Raw genomic sequence first — 10567 nt, 5'->3', positions numbered from 1 at the left:
TCTTAGCAGGCTTTGGGGGAAATGCTGAGGCCACCGGACCCTAACCGGTAGGAAAGTACTGAGTTCGTTGGGGTCCGAGGTCGCGTCCTGCCTCCTGTGTCGGAGCTGGGAGTTCTTCAGCCGCGCGGGGGCAGCGAGCCCCTGCCAAGCCCCTGGGGGCGGGGAAGCGGCAGCTGCCAGCGTTTATAACCCCAAAGTGACCCGCGAGGGCCTGGCCCGCCCCTCCCCCTCCCGCAGGCCCGGAGGCGAGAAGCGGGTCCGGAGCTGCAGGGGGGAGAGGGAGGCTCGGGCTCCTAACTAGCCCCTGTCAGTGCGCTCCGGCCGGCCGGGGGCGCCGCGGGCTCTGGGTCCCTCGCTCCTCCTGCGCTCCTGGGAGCGCTCCTAGTGCCTCTTTAGCGGGAGCCAATATCCTTTTGTGCTAATAGGTTTGTCCTCATTTGCTGCCTAATTGGACTATATAAAGCCAATAACAGGCGGGCTCTTATAGCCCGAAGCCAAAGCGCCAAAATCCGAGGGAAGGCGAGGAGGGGGCGGTGGCGGAGGCGGCTGCGGGGCCGGGGTTCGGCTGCGCCTTCGTCTGCCTAATCCCATTTGCCATTGTACGCGCCCAATCGCCGTATACTCCCCGCATTTAACTTGGATGACATTTTGATTTCATCATTAGCATCCGGCGCCGGATTGACGCAGCCCCAAGCCGGGGACTGTTCTTGCTGCCTCCTCCCCGGGAGCTGCAGCCGCCGCTGAGCCGCCTCGCTCCCTCGGTGCCGCGGCAGGGCAGCTCCCCGCCCCTCAGGACCCCTCCCCCATGCGAGCCCGCCCCGGCCCGGTCCTCACCCCGCCCTCCCGCGGCTCGATTTGCGCCCGGGGCGGCCCCCGACTTTGCGCCCCGTAGTTGAGTTCCGTTTATGGTCTGATTTCCGGCCGCTTGCCTGCTCGCTCGGCCGCCCGCCTGTCCCGCTCCCTCCCTCCCGAGGACCCGGAGGAGAGGGGACCATGCCGGAGCCCGGGCCGGATGCCTCCGGCACTGCCAGCGCGCAGCCCCCGCCTCCGCCGCCCCCGCCTCCTGCGCCCAAGGAGTCCCCGTTCTCCATCAAGAACCTGCTCAACGGAGACCACCACCGGCCACCCCCTAAGCCGCAGCCGCCCCCACGGACGCTCTTCGCACCGGCCTCGGCCGCCGCCGCCGCTGCAGCCGCCGCAGCCGCCGCAGCCAAGGGGGCCCTGGAGGGTGCCGCGGGCTTCGCGCTCTCGCAGGTGGGCGACCTGGCTTTCCCCCGCTTTGAGATCCCAGCGCAGAGGTTTGCCCTGCCTACGCACTACCTGGAGCGCTCCCCGGCCTGGTGGTACCCCTACACCCTGACCCCCGCCGGCGGCCACCTCCCGCGACCTGAAGGTACCGACCTCTTTGAATTTTCGTTCTTCTTCCTCCCTCCCCGCGCCTGTCCCATCCCCGCTTGGAGCTGCTTATCACCGCAGTTCTGGATCCCCCAACCCGCAAACCCGGTGTTTGGCTAACTTCCTCCCGCCCCTGGCCTGCATCTCCAGCCAGAGCGCTTGGTTGCGCTGTCCGGGAATTCAATCCCACTTGGTGAGAAAAGAGGTGGAGTTGGAGCCGGGGGCGCGGCGCTTCCCTGGAAAAGTGGCCTCCGGCTTGACTGGAGTGGCTTCAGATGGCCAGGGCTGGAAATACCGCCTGGAAAGAGGGGGTGTCTCGGGAGGACACAAGCGGATGGTGAATCTTTCCGAGGGCCCCTGGCAAGGGAGCCCCGGGAATGCAAAGAGGCGGCCCTGCTGCTGCTATCTGCTCTCCTATCTTCGGGAGGAGGGGGATCCCAGGACACGGCTTCCCTACTCCAGCCCAAACGGGAAGGAGAAGGCCCACGGGGACGATTAGGCCTCAAGGAAGGCCCGGAACCTGGAGGCCGGCGCGGGTTGATCCTGCTGGCCCCTAGAGCCGGGCCTAGCTCATGGCTGTGTCCGTGTGCGTGTGTGTGTGTGTGTGCGTTCGTCTGTCTGTCTCCCCAGCTTCGGAAAAAGCTCTCCTGCGAGACTCCTCCCCAGCCTCGGGCACGGACCGCGACTCCCCCGAGCCTCTGCTCAAGGCTGACCCCGACCACAAGGAGCTGGACTCCAAGAGCCCGGACGAGATCATTCTGGAGGAGAGCGACTCCGAGGAAGGCAAGAAGGAGGGCGAGGCGGCTCCGGGCGCGGCCGGGGCGAACGTGGGGGCGGCGGCGGCGACGCCGGGCGCTGAGGACTGGAAGAAGGGCGCCGAGAGTCCCGAGAAGAAACCCGCGTGTCGCAAGAAGAAGACGCGCACCGTCTTCTCGCGCAGCCAGGTCTTCCAGCTCGAGTCCACCTTCGACATGAAGCGGTACCTAAGCAGCTCCGAGCGCGCCGGCCTGGCCGCGTCGCTGCACCTCACTGAGACGCAGGTCAAGATCTGGTTCCAGAATCGCCGCAACAAGTGGAAGCGGCAGCTGGCCGCGGAGCTGGAGGCCGCCAACTTGAGCCACGCGGCAGCGCAGCGCATAGTGCGCGTGCCAATTCTCTACCACGAGAACTCGGCGGCCGAGGGCGCAGCGGCTGCGGCCACAGGGGCCCCAGTGCCGGTCAGCCAGCCGCTGCTCACCTTCCCGCACCCGGTCTACTACTCGCACCCGGTGGTTTCATCCGTGCCACTGCTACGGCCAGTCTGAGGCCCGAGAGGGGAGGGGAAGGGAGTGCCCGGCCACCTTCCCAGACCCCAGAGGAGACTGGGCCGGGCCGAGGGCGGCGAGACGTCCGGCGGCCTTGGGAACGGGGCTTCGGCGCGCTGCCTGGCCTCCCCTCCCCCAATCGGTAGAGTTTTGTAAGTATTTGCAATGTATTTTCGTGCAATTCATCCCTAATGGATTTGAGGCGCTTCTCCTCCTCCTTTTGGTTGTGGTTACTAATTAGGAAAAAGACAAAATTCCCAGGTCAAACATTCCCACTAAAAGCTTTTGTAGAAGGTGCAGCCCTTCCCCTAACTTTGCATTGAGCAGTGACTTTGGGGTTTTATTTTTATAGAAGGAAAATAAGCCCCAAACCCTAATCCCTCTAGTTCATTCATTTTCCTTTGAGCGATTTTCAGAGTCCAGAAAGAGAAAGAATTCATGGTAGTGCTTTTATTTCTGGAGTTCTGGGTGTGGTTCTTCCTCCAGTCAGTCACTTCTTGCGTTTTCAGAGTCTGAGCAGCCTCTCGTGGGAACCCCTACTCCTAGCTTTTCTCGCCTTGAGAGGTCTGTGGCAATGAATATCTTCATCTATCTCCCTTTGTGACCAAGAATCCTCTACTGAAGTGTTTAAGGAGAAAAAAAAACAAAACAGCCAAAAGTCAGAACTCTGAAAATTGAAATAGCTCCACATCTGGCATGGTTTGAATAGTCTTATTTATTAGTAGCGTTTATTTGGGGGAATTTCACTTGTCAGTAAATTATTGATATTACTATTATTACTTTATTCCCTATTTTGAGAGAATGGTTTTGATGTTTTTTTTTTTTAAAAAAACTTATCTTTTATCCTCTCCTCCTACCTTTTTGTTCTGCAGTAACTATTGTACTTTGACCTGTGCAATACTATACAAAATTTCCTGAGAGCCCTGCTCCTTCCTCTAAGAGGGAAGCAGATCTTTTTGCAGTATAATTGCAGTCATTCATCTAGAAAGAGAAAATTAAGCAGAGGGGAAGAGGAAAGGAAGAAAACAAGGATAGGTAGCAATGTTCAAAGGAGTAAGTTAGGCATACTGGAGCGCTTTAAGTGAAGGACAATCAATTTAGGAGAATTTTAACTTATTTGATAAATGTACAGATTTCTTGTAAAATTCACCCTCAAAATCCGCAGGGCTCCTTGCTCTGCCATCCAATCTTGTTTTCTTTCTGTCGGCTACACCTGTTGTTCTGCAGTAGTTTGTTTCCCTTCATCCCCCTCTTTTCCTGGGTTCAGACCCTTTTTAAGAAAATGAAAAAAACCCACAAAATATTGTTACACTTAATGTTGTCGTGAAACTGAATTAATTAAAAAGAAAAGAACGAAGTTTTCATGTTGCCAGAGTGTGTAACTTTGGATGATTTTTCCCAGAGCAGGTGTCTCTTTTCTGTCTCCCTCTGGCTGCCTCTGAACTAAGTCCGACCTGGAGGCACACCCCTATAATCCAGCAGGCGGCGGAGACAGAGGCGGCTTTGTTCGCGACCAGGGGCGCTCTCTCCCCAGTATCTTCCGCGGCTTGAAGTGCCTTGGGAGTAGGGAAGAATGGGGCGCGAAAGGGAAAAGATCTAGGTTTATCTAGCTTGCGAAATTGAGCAAAGCGACAGCTTCCAGCTTAAAGACGGTATTTTTAAACGCAGAGCTACAGCCTAGCGTTTTGTTCCCAAACCACTGTTCCTTCAAGAGTCGCGACTTTCTGGGCAGAGGGTCCTTAGGATGTCTGGCTAGGAGTGTAGTGGCTCTGGTTGTTTCGGGGGTGTTGGGGGGAATGAGGGGGTGAATTGAGAATTTAGCTTCGGGCCGGAGGCCAATTGCCAAAACCACCTGGGAGACCTGGGCCTCGGCAAGCCCTCTGGGGAAGCCCACCAACTCTTGGCATGGCAGCTCCCACTTCTAGGGGAGGGAGCTTCAGCAAGGCTTGGGAGAACTGCCGCCGCTGTGGCTGCTTGGAATTGGGCGCTGTCCTCATATGCCAAGTGCCAGGGACCCGAAGCCACCTAGCTATGATAGCCGCAATGGAGAGAACCGTGTCCCCTCCCGGGCAATCTTTCTCTGTCCACCGACGCCCAAAGCATCGAGGACAGCCTTTCCGTGTCCCCTGTCCTGGCCGGCGCCAAGCTAGCCGCTCCCGCGGGCTGCTGGGCGCCAGCCCACCACGTCGCTGGTGGGCATCTGGAGAGGGAAGGCGCTGCTGCCGCCTGGAAGAGCTGGTCGGCCGAGGGGAAGCCAGGTGCTTGGGAGGTCCTCGCCAACCAGCGTGGTAGCCTGCCTTCAAGCTGAGGGTGTCACTGTATACTCCTGGCAGCGCACGTTTGAAGCTGGGGAGCCGAAGCGGGGAGATGAGGAACCCGAAGCTAAGAAGATTTCTGAGAGCACGCGGCAGGACACCACCGCTGGGGAGCGCCTGCCTGCGCTGCCTCCTTCCAGGGCGTTCCAAGCTCCTCAAACTCAATCGTCACAATTGAGTCTACTGTGGCTGAAACGTGGAGTATCGTTTTCCGTTGATGGAAAACTGCTCCCAAATAAACCGGCATGCGTATTTATGGCAAAATTTTAGCCCGGACCCCAGTGAAGATAGATTTCCCTTTATTTCCCTCTGGTTTGGAATAAAAACGAGGGCATGTGTCGTAAATGAAAAATAAACAGAAATTCGGGGTCAAAATATGTCGTTCCTTGTGTTACCTGCAAACATACTGATGGCTTTTACTGTTGGCAATACTAACTGCCGGACAGGCCAGTAACAGCTCATTAAAAATGATGTTGCAATAGCAAACACGTCCTTTGACTTTACAGCCAGAACACGATGTTATCAAACGCCAAGAAAATACTTCTTTATTTGTTTGGATTCTAGAAAACGGTTCTTGACTGACCCGGTCTTTACAAAGTCAAGAAATAACTGGTTCTCCACAAGCACAGTTTATCCTTTGTCCTGCTCCCAGAAGCCTCCCTTTCCCTCCTGTTGGGGAGCTCTGCTGCCCTAGCCAGAGCTTTCCTCCCTAGAAATATGGCGCCTCCCTGGGGGAGGAAAGTGATGCCGATGTGGCCTGGGTACGGGCAGCTGTGTGAGCCTAGAAGTGGACCCAGGTAGGAAACCTCCTTCTCTGGCTGACCTGGCTGCAGTTCTAGTATTTCTCCCAGTGCAAGACACATTGAGCCAGGGTGCAGGGATGTGGAACATAGAAGTCACTCTGAGTAAGAAGCATCCTAACCTCAACTGCAGGTTGTTCTGAGGCTTTCCTATCAGGAGAAGCCAAGAAACCACTTGATGGGACTGTCACATCTGAGGAGCTGACTGGTGTCATCTTATTCCCCCTACCCAGAGAGCCTCCCAGCCCAAACTTCTGCAAAGGAACTACTAAAAGGGGTTGGAGTTTGGGGCAGAGTGACAGTGCCTTCTGAGATTCTTCCTGCGCATTCCATAGGGGAAGTCAGGGCAGTGCATGTCTAGGACACTGAACAGACACCCTGACTTTACCCTTTGACTTCTCCAGATTTCGGAACCCAATCTGCCTACCCTAATTTCTGATTCTTCCTGATCTGCACCTCAACTAATTTTCAAGTCTCTGCAATCTTCATTTTGCCTCTAAATCCTTTCTATATGGCCCAAAGAGATACCCATGTAAGCAACACAGGATGCTCTCACACTTGACATAAATGCTACACACACACACACACACACACACACACACACACACACTTTATATACTTCCTAACAGACAACATATCTGTAGGCTTCTAGCACACACACCATGTTAGTTTAGCATCTTCTCTGTGACCAAGGCACATAGTTGGACACTCTGTTTGAGGTGACCCTGGCAGCTGGTTTTCTCCAATGGCATCAGGCTGAGGCAAACTGGGAAGAATCCTGGGAAAGGATGGGCGGGGGTCCTAGTGGCTCCTGAAAACCCCTGGGAATGTTTGTGCAGCCTCCTCATAAGCCATCTGGTCAACTAGTGGAGCTGGCAACTACCCACCATGGATTTTCTGCTACTATGGTCCAGGACCTCACTCAGAACCGAGGTCCCCACGGTGTTGGGCTCCTCGGTTCTCTGTGGCTTTGAGCAGCGTCTCTAGGCCCTGGGAGACCCGCAGAGCCAGCGCCTGAACTGTTTCTGTTGGCAACACAGATGTATTTCTTTTATTTGGTAGTAAATAGTGCGGGTGTGTGTACATCAAACAACGGCAAGACAGATATAAACTGCCCCCCTGCCACTGGCACTCATTCTGAGCAGGACGCCCCTTCGGTTCCAGGCAGGTCAGAGCCCGAGGCCACACCGGAGAACCCCAAAGCGCACTGGTCTCCTCGTCTGAGTCCGGAAGTGGACCTGGGAGAAATAGGAGAAGGCAAAAAGGTCGGTGGGATTTGCTTTCCTTTCTAGGGCTCCACGCTGAACAAACGAGATGGGGGCGGAGGTCTCAACCGCGGGGTCCCCTAGGGCTGCTAAGCCGGCAGCCTTCCGGCGCTTGGCTGAGGCCTAGCAATGTTGTTTTCCTGGGCCAGGTCCATTGGTCCAGCTTTCACCCCTTTCGCCTGTATAGACCGGACATCTTGGCTGTCCAGGACAGCTTCCGTGCCCGCCCCCTCACCCCCACCCCAGCCGGGCGGAGCCGTCCTGCCTCTGCAGGTCGTCCATGATCAGTGACCCAGCTGGGGGCCTTTCTCCCTTAATAGTCCAAACTTAGACTCCACAGAGTATCTAGAAGACCCCCCTACGCCCCGCCCCACTGGTCCGCGCGAGACGGGGCCAAGGCTCCAGAACCACGACTCCCGGAGCAATCCCTCCAGCGGCCAGGCAGGCTCAGTGCGCAAGGCGGGCACTGGCGAGTACACCTGACCCGGCAGGAGCTATCCTGGAGGCTCCTCCTCTCAGCTTCCCGCCCACTGGCCGCCCGCCTCTAGGGCTTGTGCAGGTCCTTCTGACTTTAGGGCATAAACCATCCCCAACTCTTGGGTGTATGCTTCTGGAAAAGTGAACGCCTGTGTGTGTGCAGGTCCCTGCGGTTTCCGTGTGCAGAGAGGATGGCGTTGACCTTTTGATCTGCAAACAAGGAGGGGTGGTAGTGGAAGAGAGGAAAGATCTGTGAAAATAACTGTGCTGAGTATACTTTGGAGCACTGGCTGGTACCTCCGACAGGGATCCTAGGTTAAGATTGGGGATGCACTTTTCCCCCAGCTTGTTTCTCCTGCGGAAGTACTTTGAAGGAGGGATGAGGTGGGCAGCTGCGTTTGAGGCAGCAAAAAACCTTAATTCTCAGTGGAACTAACACACACCCCCTCCCCCGGCATCCCCCTCCCCGCTTGGGAATCCTCCCACACACTTCCAACTCCCAGACTCCACAGTGTATCTTAAGAGCGTCTGGGCATTTTCAGAGACCCCGGCAAGGGATAGCTGGAAGCCGCAGCCTCCCTCCTTGGAGAGTTGCGGGGAGGTGCATACTGGTAGTACTCGCCCAGATCCTTTTCCTTGGCTGCTGCTTCAGGCTGCTCCAGGAGTTGCCTCTCGCGGGGGAAATTGTCCAAAGTCTGGGTTGCAGGTATTCCAAAAAGATCCCTTCCGGTTGCGATGAATGGAGAGGAAAAGGAGATGGGGGAGAGGTGTAGAGCCAGAGCGAAGGAGAGAGTGAAGGAGAGAGCTGTGTTGCGCCCATCACCCAGGCAGGAGCCGCGAGGTGGAGTCACCTGGTGTGTCTCACCCCAGCGATAATGTCTTAAAGAAATATAAAGAATCTCCATCTCTGGTGAGCTCCTTCACTGCCCTCGCCCCCCTTGGTGATGGAGTACACGCATCAGATTTTCATCAAAGTTCTATTAAGTGAAACATAGGTTGCAGGGCACCCTTTGATTGAAACAGTTTAAATTTTAATTGTGTTTTTAATTTGACATATAGTTGCAGAAAGGAATGACACTGCGTCGCCAAGGGGCGGTCGATTTTCTTAATTTCTCCCAGAGGAATTGATGAGTCTATCAGGCCACTAGATTGGAAACCCATTAAAGCTCTCTGGTTAGGCTGTTAATTGGAACTTGATGGATGTGGGAGGGGGGGTGTCAGGACTCGGCTATGCTGATCCAATCTTCATGACTTTCTGTTTTCCAATAAATTACACAATTCATTTTCCAGCCGCAGATTACATAAATTGTACACCTCTGGGGCTCTCTTTTTCAAATAGGGAGCCCTTTTCCCCAAAAGCCTATTGCGAGATGTCATTTGCACCAAAGAACGAACAGCAGAGGCCCTTGAATGAAAATCGAAACATAATCAACGTTTATACTTAGAAAATTTATTGAGATCATTTTCTCTGGTATTTCCTTATTTTAAAGTTTGGACGCGCCATATATCATAATCCACTCGCGTAAAGGCGGGGGGGAGGCTGTGTTTAATATTTATCGAAGCTTGATTCCAAGATCAAACTTGTTTATGACTTCATCTGTCATTTCAGAGGGAGCCTTCTTCCACTATTACCCGGCTCAGCAGCCTATTTCCCGACCGCCGCAGAGCAGAGAGGATCAATTTTTATTAGGCTCCTCGGCAAGTTTGCTCTGGGCCGCTTTAATATTGAGCAGTGGCATAATCTCGGGACCTAAACTTTAAGCGTTCTTTCAGTCTTGGAAAGTTTATCATTCCTTGGAACCCAGTTATTCCTTATTCCTAGGAGGGTGTGAGGGGGGGGCGATCCCAGAGACTCGGAAGGCAATCCTCCAGGGGGTCGGCTCCTAAACCGTGCAGTAGGAAGGGGCGGAGCTACCCCCGAGACTAGGAGGGTAGGGCAGGGTGTGGGAGTGGTACTGAGCTGAAGGATTGCAATACTTGGGGATAGAGAGACCCGGTGTCAATGGGTGGTGGTTGGTACATCTGAGTTCCTGGGAGTGGGTTTTGCAGCTGCGCTGGGCCCAGGAGAGGGCGTCTACGGGCCTCTGAGCTCTCGGTGATGAGATCTCCGAAAGGGGTGGCTACGAAAATAGTGTCTTCACCCTTTGGACTCCTGCATTGTGACTGCTGTTGGTGCTCCAGGACCACTGGAATCGAGGAGAGCACAGGAGAGCTGCAGCCCATGGGGCCGCAGAGTGGAAAGTCTGCTCTGTCTCCACTGGCTCCGCTTTGGGCCCACCACCATTTTCCTGGCTGGGAGGTGGGGAGCGGGGACGGAACGTTTGTTGAATGAATGCGTGTGAGTAAGCATTTGTGCTCCAGGCTTAAAACGTGCCGGGTGTGGGGGCGAAGAAAATGCCCCTGTGAGGACCAGACCCTCAATGCGAACAGGAGACAGGGCTGGAGGAATACTACCCCAGATGGCTCCTGTTGACTCCCCCAAACCAACCCAGAGCGGGGAAATGGGGTCACAAGACCTCCTGGTTTTCCAGTTTGAGTCCTCCAGCCCGGCTACCCTAGTGGGCTTTCCATTTTCTTGCAGGTCTCAGAGCTGCTTATCTGAAGCCCACCTAAGAGGCCAGGACGCTGCCTCCCTTCCCTGAAAGATGTCAACTCCTTGGGCTCTGGACCCCATGCATAAACCAGCCCTGCTAGTGTCCTCGGTCTTGCCTTTCTACAAGCTCACTGTCAATGCCCGCTCTTCTGTCCCAGGGGGCGTGGCATCTGAAGCGGAACAACTTTGAGCTTCGAGCTTGCTTTCTCTGCTTGACCTATTCACTTTCTCTTCTGAGCCTCAGTTTCCTCCTCTGTACCATGTGTGTGTGGGGGGGGGGAGGGGGGATGTGCATCACGTTTGCTCTGAGGATTAAAGTGAACAATGTCAGGCGCTCCCAGCATGTTCCTGGCACCAACTACTAGCTAGCGCAGAAACGTTCAAACCATCTCCCCCAACCCTGAGCTTTCTTCCCCAG

The 10567-nt window shown here is 55.2% G+C and overlaps 1 protein-coding gene across 1 annotated transcript; it reads left to right on the top strand.

Moving 5' to 3' along the window:
- The first annotated feature begins 993 nt into the window (after positions 1–993).
- Hmx3 (H6 family homeobox 3) lies at positions 994–2699 on the top strand. The gene is made up of 2 exons (XM_027929868.2): positions 994–1393; positions 2026–2699. Exons 1-2 carry the CDS (start codon positions 994–996, stop codon positions 2697–2699), a joined length of 1074 nt encoding a protein of 357 aa, XP_027785669.2.
- The last annotated feature ends 7868 nt before the right edge of the window (positions 2700–10567 follow it).

Source organism: Marmota flaviventris, chromosome 4, assembly GCF_047511675.1.
Source record: "Marmota flaviventris isolate mMarFla1 chromosome 4, mMarFla1.hap1, whole genome shotgun sequence".
NCBI lineage: Eukaryota > Metazoa > Chordata > Mammalia > Rodentia > Sciuridae > Marmota > Marmota flaviventris.
The sequence above is the reverse complement of the archived record's forward strand: the minus strand, read 5'-3'. Positions and strand labels throughout refer to the sequence as shown.